The 17,264-nt window shown below is 38.0% G+C and overlaps 1 protein-coding gene across 1 annotated transcript in view; it reads right to left on the bottom strand.

Moving 5' to 3' along the window:
• The window catches only part of ARHGAP18 (Rho GTPase activating protein 18), a 139,081-nt gene that overhangs the window by 17,697 nt on the left and 104,120 nt on the right, over positions 1–17,264 (bottom strand). Inside the window, exons 9-12 of the mRNA XM_008007091.3 lie at positions 13,772–13,931; positions 11,763–11,845; positions 6,220–6,426; positions 4,811–4,951 (exon numbers count right to left, since the gene is read on the bottom strand). Coding sequence (XP_008005282.3) covers positions 4,811–4,951; positions 6,220–6,426; positions 11,763–11,845; positions 13,772–13,931 — 591 coding nt within the window. The remainder of the gene's footprint in view (positions 1–4,810; positions 4,952–6,219; positions 6,427–11,762; positions 11,846–13,771; positions 13,932–17,264) is intronic.

Genomic DNA, 17,264 nt, shown 5'->3' on the forward strand with positions numbered 1-17,264 from the left:
AACCTTACTCAGCCTCTCCGCAGCATTTGGCATTACTAACCAACCTCTTTTTACTTAGTCTACTCTTTCTGCCTGGGCTTCAGATAAACTGTACATCCTTCAACTTTCTCTTATTTCTTATTATTTCCTAGCATCCTTTACCAGCTCTTCTTGAATGGCCCATACTTCAATATTGGAATCCCTAGAGATCTCTCTTTGCCTCTTTATTTTCTTACTCCTATATCCACCTTGTATAATATGAATCACTCTATGGCTTCAACAACAATTTCTAGGCTCATCCCAAAGCTGTGCCTCCAATGCTGGACGTTCCTTAAAATTCAAGCCCCTGTAGCCAACTCTCACACAGGCACATTAACCCAAAGTGTCAAAAACTTACTTTTAAGCCTGTTTCCCTTTGGCTTGATGCTAAAGTCACCCAAGGCAAAATTTGGCAAGTCATTCTAGATTCCCTTCTTCTTCCACACCCTTCACATCCAATCAGTATCCACATCTTGCAGGGTTCCTATTGGCTCACATTCTAAAGTTTTTTCCATTCTCAACTGGGCCTTGGCTCTAGCCCAGAACCATTTTAAGAACTACATATAAAACATATTTTATAACAGCAGTGATCCATGTTCATTGTATTACCACCCATAAACCCAGAGTTTTGGTATATATCCTTCTTAGAGTCCTTCTGTGATCTATGGCGAAACAAAGGATAATGGTGAAGACTCCATGGATTTAAAGTCATATAGATTTGGTTTCAAATTCCAGCTCCACCAATTCCTATCTAGATAACCTTAGTAACTTTAAGATCGATAATTCTCATTTTCCTCATCTGAAAAAAATTAGACAATAATACACTCCAATTAGACTACCATAAATATTACATGAGACAATGTTTATAGAATGTTTAGCATCATGCCTGATCTATGCAAAAACATTAAAATCATAGTTATTACCCCCTAAAAATACAGCACTACACCACTCACTGATTCCTAACTTCTTTTTTCACATAGTAACAGATTATGAATCTCTTCAATGTCAAGATACACATTTGTACATTTTCATGGTATTTCGCTGCACAGATATGCCATACCGTATTTAACTAGCCACCTCTATTCTTTTGGATTATCTCTAATTTTGGTCAGTGTAAGAAAATGACAATGAACTTAACCATAAATATTTGCTTGCTCATGCTATTACTCTCTTTGGAGGAATTTCTGAGTCCAGTGAAGTGCATGGTTTTCAAGACTTTGCCACATGCCACTGTTCTCTGGAAGGACTCTACCAATTTATATACTCCCATCAACAAGGAAATTACCTACCATCTCCTACCTACCCTCCAGTCTTACACTCCCTCATTCTTTCCTTTGCCTTTCAGTAGTTCCCTGTCATGCACAGAGTAGAAACTTTGCTCTCTATCTCTCTTGAGGCTCACTCCTGCTTCCCTCCTCTGCCCCTGTCTCTCTACACACCTAAGTGGCCAGTTAGTATGACCTGATTGTCTCTCCAAACATTTCAAATATCCCCACTTATATGTCTAATAGACATCATACTCAACAGGTCCTAAATTGAAATCATGAAATTGAAAGCAATACCATCCTTCCAATTTCTCAGGACAAAAATCAGTCATTTTTGACCTCTTTTGTTCTCCTACATGATTTCCATCAGGAAATCTCAATGGCTTTAACTTCAAAACAAAATCTAGAATCCAACCATTTCTCCACTTTCCAGTGCTGATACCCTGGTCTGAACCACCATTATCTCTCATCTGGATTACATGAACCTCTCAAATGATCTCCCTATTTCTCTTTGCCCCCTTATAGTCTATTCTCAACACAACAGCCTAAGGAATCATTTTAAAATATAGTATAGATTTTCAAGCCTTTGTTTCAAACCCCCATTTCACTCAGAGTAAATCCAAATTTCTAAAGACGATCTGTCTACAAGGCCCTATGCAATCTTGTCCCCTTGCCCCCTGACCTCATTTCACACTACCGTTCCCTCTGCTGGCTTCACTGCAGCTACACTCACTCCTTAAGGTAAGTTCCTGCCTTAAGGATTTTGCACAGACTATTCTTTCTGCCTGGACTGAGTTTCCTGAGATATACACACAGCTCAACTCCCTGCCCTTCTTCTTGTCTTTGCTTAAATGAATAATATCCAGACTATCTCAACTTAATAGTGCCAGGGGCTCTCCTTCCCAATTCCCCTTGTTCTGTTGTTTTTATTACTTTTGGAGGATAAACTACATACTAACACATTGTATGAATTACTTCCTAGATTTACTTTTATTTTTAGAATTCAAACTGTAGAAGAGCAGTGATCTTTATATGTTTCGTCCAATAATTTATATTTCAAGTATCCAATAATTCCTGGCACATAGTAGGCACATATCAAGCAACTGTTTAACAAATGAAAAAAACTACCCCCAGGCAATTTCATGCCCTATAGTTTCCTATTGCATATTTGAATGATTTGGAGGAGAGTCAAGAAAGTACAGCAACCAGACAGAATGAAGGAGGGGGCGTGGCTTACAGCAAAGTAGATGGTCTATGTTCCATCCAAAGGGAACAGCTTCTACTCAATTCCAGGCAATTGCTACCCTGCTCGAAAGCAGGCCCCTTACTGCCAGAAGATGAGGGATGTCCCAACATCCATTTGTTATTCAGATGATAGTTCAAACTTTCACATTAAATCTTTTAGTTTTAGAATTCTGGCAGTTGCCAGTTGGAAGAAACATGCAAAAAACTCTTGTTACTTAGTGACTTACCACATATCCACAGTATTTGAACTTAGCTTGCACCTCTACTTGTTCTGTAATTGCTTTCTGTGTCTATTTACTCTCCCTAATAAAAGGACATAATTTTTTTAAAAAACCTTTGGATATTGATTAGAATTTTTTTTTTTTTTTTTGGGGGGGGTGAAGTCTCACTCTGTCACTCAAACTGGAGTGCAGTGGCACAGCCTTGGCTCACTGCCTCCTGGGATCAAGCGATTCTCCTGCCTTTGCATCCCGAGTAGATGAACTACAGGTGTGTGCCACCACGTCCAGCTAATTTTTATATTTTTAGCAGATATGAGGTTCCACTGTCTTGGCCAGGCTGGAGGTTAGAATTTTTCTACCAAAATGACAGGCCAAATGGACCTCCACCATGGGCTGTGATGTCAGAAGCCTTCCTCTGTGGGTTAGATGGCTCCTCTCTAGTGACACCTGAAGAACACTGATTTATTTTTCACATCTCAGCTTGACTCCCCAGTGAAGCCTCTCTCATGCATACTTCCTGTTTTGTCGATGACGGTACCCTGGTCAGGCTTCAATCACATACCTCTGAGCTACATCCCTTCTACATCCCTTCTCCTGGCTCCTCGAGGGTGAGCACCCAGCTCCCTGACTCCCTGGGAACACCTAACATAAAGTGGGGGCCTAGCACCAAGGTGGCAGTAGCATTTTGTTAGATGAGTAACTGAATTTCACATAAGGGAAAAACAAAACAAAACTCAAATGCTTTTTCCCATAAATGACAAAATCACTAAAATATTCCATCTCCAAAAAGTAAACATTTCATTTTTTCTAAATATTATTAAAAAGGTATACCCCAAATGTTTCCTTAAGTAGATCCTGAGCTTCAGAGTATCACGGCTAAATGCCCTATAAAAAAACAAGGCTATAAAGTCACTTAATATGAATGAGAAGGGCTGCAAAACAGATTTTATTCACATATTTACAATGGTCTTAGAGGTAACAGAACATTCTAAATTTAACCAAAAGCCAAACAAAAATGCTTTCTAAAAGCCTTTAGGATAATATCAAGGCCTTTCTAAAAAAAATAAACATTATTTACAACTTCTCTTTATGTTTTTAAAGATATTTAAAACTTGATTTAAAATGTTTTACAATGCCAAGAAAGTATTATTTTTTAAGAGTGAGAGATACAAATAAATCTAAGAGAAAAACTTTGTTTTTATGGTTACTGGATCCATAAGCAGGTCAAAACCAAAAATTCAAAGGCTGATAACTGCATTTTCACATTATTCCACAAGATGTCAGCATGTAACTAAACAACTTCAATGGTGGTGGTAGAGGGAGGAGGTGGATTCACTTAAATAGAACAATAGAAACCCGTTCATTTCATGATCTTAAGCTACAGCTTTGGTAACTCACTTCATAAACGCATATCCATGTATATTTCATTATTGTAAACTCAGTTCTTAATATATCCTTACAGTACTTTATAAATACAGCTATTTAGGTATTTCTTTTTTGAAACATCTTAATTTTTTTCTTTCCAATTTAGCTCTCAAAATTCTTCTGATCAAATTAAGAACCTTCAAATACTTATTAAAGTCTAGGAATAATCCTCGGCACAACACAAACATTAACCTATTTGTCTTTCTGGATTAGCTATTTTCCCCCATTCTACAGATGAGAAAATTTTAGAAAAAAATGTCAGTGGTTCACATGGGGTTACTTACTCACTCTAGATTATATATTCAGTAGGCGACTAGAGTCTCCGCAGGAGAGGTAGGGGTAGGGGTGTGTGTGTGTGTGTGTGTGTGTGTGTGTGTGTATTCAGTCTTGTCTTGATATCTTCCTTTGTTCCCCATTAACAGCTCACATGCTGAGTCACCAACACCTGACCAACTATCAATCCTGATCATTAGCAGCAGTAGTAGGAAGATAGTTACTGCTGTCTTTCACTTACAAGTAGTACCAAAGCCTAGTAAGTGGCAGAAAGTCATACTATGATGACATTAAATAAAAATTTTTGGTATTAAAAAATAACTCAAAATGTGAATAGATAACACATCTCCACTATTTTCTTACATCATTTGTACTCTTATCTTGCTTTTCATATTTCTCTCGGTCATAAGCCATTTTCTTCAGCAGTTTCTTCATGGCTCTTTTATCCTTTTTATGATTTTCCGTGTTTTGCTTCCTCACTTGGTTTACAATAAACTTGGGAATCTACAGAGAAAAGGAATTAATCTTAGACAGGAAAAAGAAATGCCAGCATTTTAAACTACAGAAAAAAAACTGTATTTTTTAAATTTCGAAAGGAGTAAAGAGTTTCTCTTTTTGATAAGACTGCCATTTTCCATGCACTATTCATTAAATCTGTGAAAAGAAAGTGCTTCATATTATTCACTTACCAGGTGTGCAGGGCATCCGTGTGGTGTAATTCACCACCCACTGTGGAAGGTTCCAAAAGAGGCTTTGTGAAGTTCAAGGACACAGTGACCTTCTTCCAGACTGGAGACCCCCTGAGGTGACGAGCAGTAGAAGCCACCACCTCCATAGGTCTTTCCTTTTGCAGCTTCCTACCTACAGCCCTGCTAGCTAACCTAAAGCCCCCTTCTAATAACCAGCTAGCCTCTGCTGTCACGAGAGAAAGAACAACTCCCCAAGAAACAAGAGCTGATAGGTGGCTAGCAAAAATCCAGGACAAATTTATCCTAAGAAATCACATTAGCAAAAACAAAATATTTTAAGGTATCAAAATGTAACCATGAAATAATGTTGACAAACATTGAGATTTAATAAATGGACATTAATTTTTTATTAAAAAACACATTTGAAATCATCTATATCAGTTGTCTTTCTATAGATTATAAAGACTTCAGGATCTAAATATCATCACTCTTTTTAACAAATTAATGTTTGGAAGTTCCTCAAATAAGAGACTGAAATATTCAATATTATAATTTTGCTTGGAATTCCTTTAGGTCATTTTTTTCTAAATGCTTATAAGATGCCTCACTGAAAAATTAAAAATTTCATTGGAAAATGAGCACCTAATCAACGAAGGCTCTCATCCACTACCATCCACTGATAAGCTGTCAAAACAAGCTCAAAATAAGTGTAAAACAGAGGAAACCATTTTTAAAGATGTTCTCAGCAATAAGGGTACAAAATGCATGCACCCCTTTCAATAAAGGGTCTACGAATAAGAACTGAATAATCTGAAACGAAGATAGCATGGGCTTTTAAAAATAGAGCAGGACTAAACACTGAGAAATGGAAAATAGGCAGAAGAAAATAAAAAGTACTTCTTACAAGGCATGTTTTGACATAATTTTAAAACAGAAATTCACAGGGCCCTCCTTACCTATACGAATAAAATGTCTTTAATATTTTCTGCACTCACAAATTTTAAATGTAATTTAATAAAGCTAATAACAAACATGCAATATGTTTTTAAACTACTAAGAACAAAGCATATGATATATACTTACTGTCCACAGAAGTTTTTGATACTTAATCAATAAGTGCATGGTATTTGCTGTCCCGGCTGCCATTACAAATTCTCGCTGTTCACTGGATTTCAATCCCAACGCATGACACATAAAGAGATTTGGGGCCATGACCATTGCTACATTCATGACTGTCATTTTATTTTTTTCTTTATTATCTATTACTCTTTGGAGAAATTCAAGAAGGGCCTGAAACAGAAATGACTCTTTTGAGATTGGTGTCATATATGAAGATAAAAGATTAAAGCACTGTCGCATATGCAATTTTTTTTTTTTTTTTTTTTTTTTCTTTTGAGACGGCGTCTCGCTCTGTCGCCCAGGCTGGAGTGCAGTGGCGCAATCTCGGCTCACTGCAAGCTCCGCCTCCCGGGTTCACGCCATTCTCCTGCCTCAGCCTCCCAAGTAGCTGGGACTACAGGCACCCGCCACTGCGCCCGGCTAATTTTTTCTATTTTTAGTAGAGACGGGGTTTCACCATGGTCTCGATCTCCTGACCTTGTGATCCGACCGCCTCGGCCTCCCAAAGTGCTGGGATTACAGGCGTGAGCCACCGCGCCCGGCTGCAATTTTTATTTCATTAAAAAAAAAAAAAAAGTTGTGTATAAGCACAGTCAACTAATCACATCCAACAGGCCCTGTTACCAAAACTTCTCCATTTGGTTGACGCTCCCTGAGATGGAAATTTGCTTCTACTAAGGACTGTGGTGCTGGAGAATGAAGCAGGGATGGCATATAGCTGAACTAGGGAGCAGAGAGAGGAGAGGGGAAGTGTCAGACCTCTGGCCTATGGGAGTCATGGAGAGCTGAAAAGTAATTTAAAACATCATACAAACATTTGCCTATTTCAGGAAGTGCTGCACTTTCCTATGTAGAGACTTTTAAAAATTACCTCAAAAAGGGTCATTCGACTCCAGTTTCATTTGCTTTAAGGCAATCAATATCTGGCTGATATGGAACTTATAAAGAATGAGCCAGGATGGGGCACACCTGTAGTCCTAAGCACTGGGCATGGTGGTGCAAATCTGTAGTCCCAGGCACTAGGCATGGTGGTGCACACCTGTAGTCCCAGATCAGTGGGAGGATCATCTGCGCTTAGGAGTTCGAGTCCAGCCTAGGCAACAGAGAGAAACCCTGTCTCAGAAACAGAGAAAAGAAGAGAAGACAAGAGAAGACAAGAGGAGAGGAGAGGGAATATTGTGATAGAAAAAGCGGAGAAATGAAGAAAGACCAAAGAGAAATTTTTTTTTTTTTTAATGAATGAAAAAAAGGAACTTTTCATCAGAACAGGTTAGGTTATGCTCAGCTTGATGCCACATACATCCACCCCTATTGCAGACACTCATTGTCCTCTGAAACTACCTTCTCCAAAAGATAAAGGCAGCTGAGGTCGCCCTACTCTAACAGGGCTTAAGATTTCTCTTTTGCCTTCTTCATTTGTTCTAGAACAACAGTAACTAATAACTGCACAGGTATTCAATGTTCTCTATGAATGAGGCAGTTTATGAAGCACATTATAGAGATTACTTAATCCTAACTTGGAGACAGATGCTGTAATTACCTCCATTTTACAGATGAGAAAACAATGTTTGAAGAATGTAAGTAACTTCCCAGTGGTCATACAGCTAGCAAATCCTGAGAAAATTTAATTACCTGTCTATCTGGCTTTTGTTTCTAAATTCTTAACTACTAAAAGAATCATTTTTTCATAGTTAGCCTAAAATCCCTACCCTAAAAAAGCCAAATATACTATACTAAAATGGAAAAAGGAAAAAAAGTGTCTATCTTTCAAAGAATTTCAGGAAAAAAAAGTTACTGTAAGTTCTAACAGGTTGCTCTTGAATCAAGTTTAGCTGCTATATAGACCTTGAAAATTTGAAACAAATCAAGGACAGAGCTTTAATATCTAACAATGAGATTTATGTATCTAATTTCTAGTACAGTGCTCAGGAAGTTAAATTGTAATCCAAGCATAAAGTTATATAAAACAACATGTTCTCAAATGAGGACAAAAGATTAATTGAAGTTTAGAAAAAATATTTAATTTTGTTCCACAGAGACCAGAATAATTGTTCAGGGACCAGTGTATCTCTTTCTTTATGAGCATAAATTACAGAGATTAGGTAATAAACCATTTTAATTGTGCTGTGCATATGTAATAACGTTACTCAAAATATTACTATCAGAATACTAGAGAATAAGACAGTTGATATAAAATTAACGAAATGTTAGCCCAGACCTTGCTGAAGGAACTGCAGAATTTTCTATCTGAACCTTAAGAATTTCCCCTTTTTATATATATATTTTTTATTTCAATAGTTTTTGGGATATAGGTGGTTTCTGCTTACATGGGTAAGTTCTTTTGTGGTGATTTCTAAGATTTTGGTGCGCCTGTCACCTGAGCACTGTACAAGGTACCCAATATGCAGTCTTTTATCTCTCACCCTTCTCCTATGCTTCCCCCAAGTTCCCAAAGTCCAGTGTATCATTCTTATGCCTTTGCATCCTCATAGCTTAGCTCCTACTTATAAGTGAGAACATGCAATATTTGGTTTCTCATTCCTGTGTTACTTCACTTAGAATAATGGCTTCTGGTTCCATTCAAGTTATTGCAAAGGCCATTATTTCATTCTGTCTTATGGCTGAGTAGTATTGCATGGCGTGTGTGTGTGTGTATGTGTGTATCTATCACATTTTCTTTATACACTCATGAGAACTTCTCCTGTTTCAAAAAGTATTTACTTTATCACCATCCTGGTGGTATCAATCTATCACTGGCCTCACTCTCTGAAAAGCCAGGTTTGAGTCCCAGCACATTTACTTATTAGCTGGGTATGATGTTAAATCTTTATATACCTCTGCTCTTTAAAGCTTTCTTATTTGTAAAATGGGAATACTTATCTCTCAGCCTGGAAGGATTGAGATAATGTATATAATGAGCTTCTTAAAACTGCAAGAAAGATAAATGTCAAGAATTATATTAACATGGATCCCCTCTTGCTATCTTAAAATCAGTCTTCAGTATGGTTCCAAGTCAAAGGTAGGTGTGATCATTTGTCCAAATGCATCATAATTCAAAGTAAAAAGGAACTGTGGGCCGGGAGCGGTGGCTCACGCCTGTAATCCCAGCACTTTGGGAGGCCGAGGTGGGCGGATCACCTGAGGTTGGGAGTTCGAGACCAATCTGACCAACATGGAGAAACCCCGTCTCTACTAAAAATACAAAATTAGCCGGGTGTGGTGGCATGCGCCTGAAGTCTCAGCTACTCGGGAGGCTGAGGCAGGAGAATCGCTTGAACCCGAGAGGCGGAGGTTGCGGTGAGCCAAGATCACGCCACTGCACTCTATGCACTCTAGCCTGGGCAACAGGAGCGAGACTGTCTCAAAAAAAAAAAAAAAAAAAGTAACTGTGGTTAAGTAGCTTGCCCAAACACACCTGTCACTTCACTATCACACCAAGATGTGGTATTTAACATGGTGCCTCCTAACCCTTAGACTTGCTGTAGCAATATTCCAAACAAGTCATGCACGTGATTCTGTCCTTCAGATGACAACTGAAGGCATGTTGCTAGCAGTGGATAAGTCAGGGAATTTTGCGTTAGGCTTCCTGAAATTATATTGCATTGGAGTTTCCCTTCCCTTTTACAGAACTAAATTTATGGCTTATTCTTTGCACATATGGCATTCTTGTTAAAATGTTCTATTATTAAAGTTCTGGTTTGAAACCTTCAGCAGAGCTGGCTAATTAAGTCACTAAAGCTTAAGTAAACATGTAAAATTACTTGTTTGCATCTTCCAGTTTTTTACCAAAAATAGTACTTCCTCCCCCTTAATTAAAAAATTATGTTTCCAATAGCCTCATACACAAAATGTAAGAACTATCCTATAATTTTAAAAATATTTTTTAGTAGTTTTTTTTTAAAGAATATGCCTGGGACTTTGAGGGCAAAGTCCAAAGAAGAGTTCCAGATCAGTCACACCCAAAGCAGCCATATTGAATTGAGTGCTTCCTCCCACAACGACTTGAACTCATTTGAATGTAGGGGTATCTTAAGTAAATCATGAGTCTTGCAATACTCACCGCACACTGGTCATTGATAGGACGGTCACCCAAAGATGTGCCAAGAAAAAGTCAATGAGTAAGAAAAAGATGTTCCTCCCTATTTCTGAGTAGTTGAAGCCCTGTGTTGGGAGCACTGCTGACAAGCAGAGGACATGTTGGATCATCAGCCCCACTTTGTCCTGGGCCATATGCCCCTGTCTCAGCCACAGTCTACACACACTTACACAGCAGCCCTGGGCACACACGCTTCAAATATAACCCTCTCTGAATTGACCTCTGTCTCAAAAGCAAATTGAACCAAAACCTAATGCTGCCTTCTGGGTTATTCATTTGACAACCAGTGAAGCAAAGGGCTTTTTCTCTGACTTAGGAAAGGGAATAGCCCTTTGGAAGTTCTCCTGTAGCAGACGTAGCATTTTTACCTCCAGTAATCCCCATAAGCTGCTTCATCAAGAAAAGTTGAGTATTAATATTCATTCCATGGCATTAAAGAACTATCAGTCATACAGTTACAATTCAAGGAGTTTTAATGAATTAAGAGAAAAAAATTCCAAGATGTAGCAAGTAGTAAATTTTTTTTCTTAACTTGAAAGTTCTTTTCATGAGGAGATTTCATTTTAAATAGAAAAAAATGAAGAGGGTAAAGAAGCCCTCTACCCATATAAAAAATATTTTTACAGCAAGGGCAAAACTTAAGATAATACTTTTACTAAGTTAATTTTTTTTCTTTTTCTAAGAGTTTATAATTAAACCTTTTGCAACTACACTATAAACTCTGTAAACTCTGCTGTTAAGGAAAATAAATCAGTGTGGCACAATCCCTGATTATAAGAGCTTCTGACAACACTTACAATAGATGGTATTAAGTCATATAAACATCAGACCAAATCACTTCAAAATGATGATATAAATCAGAAACTCAGGATAAACCTTTAGAGAAATAACTAGAATTTGTTTGAGTTGGTCTATATTTTGGCTAACAAATGTATCAAATCACCATTATGACTTACTTCAAAATCTACCATTTCTAACTACAAATTGTAATATCTTTAGGTAGTAGTGGGTTATATTTGATGAGCTTTAGAATTTTTGTTTTAAACATTTATATTTTACCTTACTGCTAACTGCTTATTAAATACAATTCAATAAATGCAAAAAAAAAAAAAAAAAAGGAGAAAAAAACTAAAAACCACCCATGTTTCCATTAACCAATGAACCTTAATCATCTGGTTTGGAAGAATAAATGTTATAGTGAAAATTTTAAAAAAAACTTAAAAATATTAGTAACATAACCTCATAAATAAAGAGTTAAAGACTTTCACCCTCTGTCCTTAAAAGCAGGCTTTTTTCTTTACAGACTTTTATGACCATATCCAAGATACACATCTTATTGCTTTGCAACAAATAGTGAAAAATTACTGTGCTTAGTTCTAAGGGATATTTAATGTAAATTAACCGAGCTGACCTTCAGTGTGTCCCTGTTTGCATCAGGTAGGAGGATGACAAGAAGGTTCAAAGCCTGTAGTTGCTGCTTCTTGGTTGGAAGATCTGTAGAAAAATTAAATAAATCTGAACTCTTTTCTTTAGTGAACATTTTCCTTTACTTTCTTTTTTCACTTTTTAAGGAAAAAGTTATTTGGCATAAACATGACTGTAAAATCTAAGACACAACGACTGAGCAGCAAGCCTTGTTGAGTGTGTTTGTGGGAGATCAGCAGAAGCAGCTGCTGTTAGGAGCTTCCTCTCTCTCAGAATGCTCACTTCCAACTGTGATCATATGACGCGCGGCCTTATGTTTGCAGACACACAACAGTGCTTTGGAAATAATTTTAACTTCTGCATAATTATTCCCCAATGAAAAGACATAGAGGATTAGACCTTCCACGATATGGTATCAGGGTGCGTCTATAACAGTGAAGTTTGTTTCTTTTAATGGCGAGTGAACAAATGCATGGTAAGAGTCCATTAATTCCAACAGGCATATGTAAAATACGGCCTGGAACACGATAGGTGCTTATAAATGCCTGTGGAATAAATTAGAAAACCAAGCAGCAATTCAACAGTCTAAGAGGTGCATTATTATCACTGATGCTATCATTTTCAGCAGCCCTTACCCTATTTAAGTAATACTCATGGATATTTAGAATCATTCCAGCATTTCTTTTCAGCAATAAATTTGGTCCTCTAATCCATATCCAGGAAATGTGTGCAACATAGCACAATTTAAACATTAAAAAGTATTTCCAGCAGAAGGTAATTTATTCTGTTTAAAGAAGAAACATGTTAAGAAAAAAACACTTTAAACAGAAGATGATTTCAGTTTCATCTCTCCTAGAAATTCTGAAGAAATGTCATGATACGAGATGACTCATGAAACCATCTCAATATTGTATGTGTTAAGAATAGCCTAGCAGTTCTGGTTGAAACTGTAGCTCACTGCAATTTTTTTTTTTTCTTTTTTTTTCTGAGTCGGAGTCTCACTCTGTCTCCCAGACTGGAGTGCAATGGTGCAATTTTGGTTCACTGCAACCTCAACCTCTCGGGTTCGAGCGATTCTCTGCCTCAGGGAAGCACGGATCACAGGTGCACACCCCTACGCCTGGCTAATTTTTGTATTTTTAGTAGAGACAGGATTTCACCATGTTGGCCACGTTGGTCTCAAACTCCTGACCTCAAGTGATCTGCCTGCCTCAGCCTCCCAAAGTGCTGGGAGCTCACCATAATTATTAATAGTGCCCCTCTTTCATTCTTATAAGTGTCCCTGTTTAAAAGATAAAGATACAGTTACTTGAAGGCAGTGATCGCATTTTTACTTTTCTTCATGGCCTCTAGGTGTAAAATGGATAATTAGGTCAGTAGATAAACCTTATAAGATGTGGGTTCGCTGGAAAAAGAATCGAGAACTATTAGAGACACTAATGTGTAACTTGCCCAAGATGACAAAACGGCAGTACATAAGAAGCAGCTTGTGACCTTCCACCAATGAGGCAGCAAAATGCTTTGCTCCACATTTCTGCATGACAACGTCAGAATTTAATTTTTCAAGAAATGCTCACAGACCCTACCACTTCTCCTTGTGCTTTTATAATAAAAGCTCATCCATAACTTCTCCAGTAAGAGTTGCTTTTTAACACTTGGCAAGAAAATTGTATCAGAGATCTTACATGACTCATTCTATTATAAGAGAAACGTAAAGTTTCCAGGTTTTAACACTGAAATATATTGTATTGCTTAAATGTCATGCAATTAATCTGTACCCAAAGAGAACATTCTGTTATCTGTTTACTCAGAAATGCATATTTATAAGAAAAACGGAAAACAATGCATGGCAGCTGAGCACCCACTGACATCAGTTGAGTCAATATGTCCACCCAAATACGTCTGGTTACATTCTTTGTGATGCCAAATGTCATTAAAACAATTAACATAGATGGCACCAGCAGAAGGACTGCTTCAAAGAGGGATAGCACTTACTCTGGACAGCCTGAAAGGCTTTGAGATACTCCACACTGAGCAATGGCTGAGGCAACTCCCGAATGAAGAGCTTCAGCAGGCTGGCGGCATCATGCTGTTTGACACTTTCCCAATTAAAAGTCCCTTCATAAAACTTTGCTTCTAGTTCTTGGCAAAGATTCTGATAGGCACAGGGAAAAAAAAAAAAAAAAAAAAAGCAGCAGCTATAAGTGCATTTTTTTCTTGCTGAGAGTATATTTTCACTTTCAAGAGATTCTGCTCTTTAGACAAGACAAAGCAAACTACCAAAAGTCAGTATTTCTTTTACTCAGAAAAAAACTACTCCTCTCCTCTAATCCAAATGTACTTTACCAATAAAAAACTGTACCTAAGGCCAAAAAACATTTTAAAATTTATACTTTTTCCTGGACATTCCACAAACTGTAAATAATAAAGTTTTAATTAAGAGATTTGGTTAAAATAATTGTTCCATTTTGGGGCTTCATCTACGTATTATAAATCTTCATTAAATTAAGAAAAAAATCATTAAAAAAGAAGTATGTTTTAAATTATTTAGAAGTATATTATATAACAAAATACATATTCAATCTCTGGGCCTAAAACAGAAGGTTACCTCTGATTAGTCACCTATGGGAAATGGAAAACCCAATTTTAAAGCAAACGAGGCATGAAAATACATCAATATACTTGTCTTTAACGCACAGCCATCCTGCTGCCAGCTGCGGAAAACAATCTGAGTCCATGCAGAATTAGAAATATCTAGTTCACTTACCTCAGAACTCTACAATATTTGTCAGGCAAATTATTACTAAGAAACCAATTGAGTTCTGTAATTACTATTTTTTGTATACTTCTTTACTATACATAAATCCTACCATGTTAAAAACCATCACAAGTTTCTGTCACTTTCCTCTATTACATGAAACCATTCTCCCAAAGTATGTTTTCTGTTTTCTTGTAAGGCAAATTACCACATTTTCTTTTCCTAACACAACAACCATTCTCTACCCTCAATTATTTTTGTAATTGATGAAATAGGTGAAGGGGAGTGGGCAAAGACAGAAAAATAAATAGGGAGGAAGAAACGAGGAGGGAGAAAAGGAGGGAAAAAAAGAGGAGGGAGGGAAAAAAGAGGAGGGAGGGAAAGATAGAAAAAGGGAGTGGGAGATAGGGAGGGAAGGAAGAGGAGAGAGAAGGGGCATGGAGGGAAAGAATGAGGGAGGAAAGGACAACAGAGGAACATACAGAGAAGAGAGACAGAAAGAATGGAGGGAGAAGGAGAGAGAATAGTACAGAGAAATTTGGTGGGGCCAGGGAGAAAAGAGACAACCAAAATTTTTGCATATTATCTTTTAAATTATTTATAATGGACCAGCTGCTGCATAATTTGGCATATGACAACAGGCTGGGTTGAAGAGTTGAGCCAGCTGAATCCACTTAATTGGCCTTCTTAGAAATTACACTTAGTTAAACTTGTCCTTCTGCCAGCCTTCTCATTGCAAAGTAAAATCTGCATTATATTCACTATTCTGTACTAAGTAAATGTATTTTTGCCTCCTGTGAGCTGGCCATCGCAGTCTGCTAGTGAGGGACTGAGTGCTTTCAACGGTGAATTGAAGACTATGTTGCTGATATGGGTAATATGAAGTTATATTTGTTACCTGTTTCTGAGGAACTATATCTTTGTTAGTGAATGTACTTACTAGAACTTGTCTCAGAACCACACAATGTCCATGACTGACTAGTGGCGAATGTGCCGTAGGTGTTATATGAAGTGAGAGAATGACAAGCTATGAAACTTACAAATACCACAATTTCAGGGACGTCTAAATATCAGACGCCAAACCCAGGGGACACAAGTAGAAGCTTATGATCCGAATATAGCAGGCTACTCAAATCCTATTAAATTGAGATCACTATGCAGTAAGAGCCAAGGAGGTCGAAACTGGTGTCCTAAATCAAGGCAACTTATCAAAATAAGCAGGTGATGCAAACTGTGAAATGTATAAAGAGTAATTCCAATCCTGGCCACACCACAGCCCATTAGAAGCAGGCCAGGACAGTGTGCACTCTCCAAGAAACACTTAGTCCTGATCCAGTTCTAAAGATTTCATAAAGAATGTTATGAAAGTGAAGAGAGAATATCTCTCTTCTCTCCTATTTTCTCTTGGATTTTCAAATTCAGGAAGATAATGCGTTGGATGTGGGCAGTGGTTACTTGTGCTATCTCAGTGCAGAGGTAAAGGTGAATCTGGAAGATAGGGTAAAAGTGAATAGTTAATGGCTGCTTTCCAGATACAGCTACAATTCCAAGTATGAGTCCCCTTGACATTTAAATCCCCTGAGGGGATATGTAGTATGCATCCCCTGTAGGGTAATTCCATGTTTATCATGCATTCATTGGAAGCTTCATCCCCTAGAGCAAAAAGTGAGGCACAAAGATGACAGCAGGAGGATACATGGTACCCCAGAACAGTAGGAAAGAAACATCATACAGAGAGAAGAAAAGGCAAGGGAGAAGGGAGGGCTCAAATTGGGAAGTCTGGGAATTATTCTTTCACCAGCCAGACTCAGGCCACCCTGGATGCAGCAAGACAGGGAACTGTGTGAATTAGGAAGGTGGTTGAGAGTGTCTCGTCTGACCAGCTCACTAAGACTAATTATGCATAGGATGCCAAGGCCCCCCACCTGCTGGAGTCTATGATTCTGGCTTTTTTTTTTTTTAATCTTTTGAGACAATGTTGCGTACTGTTGCCCAGGCTGGAATGCGGTGGCACGATCTTGGCTCACTGCAACCTCTGCCTCCCAGGTTCAAGTGATTCTCCTGCCTCAGCCTCCTAAGTAGCTGGGAATACAGGTGCCCAACACCATGCCCAGCTAACTTTTTGTATTTTTAGTAGAGACAGTGTTTCATTATGTTGGCCAGGCTGGTCTCGAACTCCTGACCTCATGATCCGCCCACCTTGGCCTCCCAAAGTGTTTTTTATTTTTAAGAAACAGGGTCTTATTGCTCTGTCACCTCGGCTGGAGAACAGTGGGACAATGAGAGCTCACTGCCACATGGAACTCCTGGGTTCAGGCAATCCTCTCCGCTCAGCTTCCTGAGTAGCTGGAACTCCAGGTGAGCACCACAGTGCCTGGCTAATTTTTTTAAATTATTTTTTGTAGAGACAGGGTCTCACTTTGTTGCCCAGGTGGTCTCGAATTCCTAACCTCAAGCAATCCTCCCGCTTTGGCCTCCCAAAGAGCTGGGATTACAGGTGTGAACCACCACACCCAGCCCTGACTTTTGTAAACTCAATTGCTTCTACTCATCCTGGCCAAATCTATCACAATTATCTCCACGCCATTAATATTTTAACTCATCACATTCTCTTGTCATAGTATTATTATAGGTAATATGGTGATTTTGAAAAAAAAAAAAGAACGAAAAACAAAAACCAGATGGGACTGTAAAAAAAACTAAACTGAATGATAAAAGGTTTTATTGTTT

This window comes from Chlorocebus sabaeus, chromosome 13, assembly GCF_047675955.1.
Source record: "Chlorocebus sabaeus isolate Y175 chromosome 13, mChlSab1.0.hap1, whole genome shotgun sequence".
In the NCBI taxonomy this organism is placed as follows: domain Eukaryota; kingdom Metazoa; phylum Chordata; class Mammalia; order Primates; family Cercopithecidae; genus Chlorocebus; species Chlorocebus sabaeus.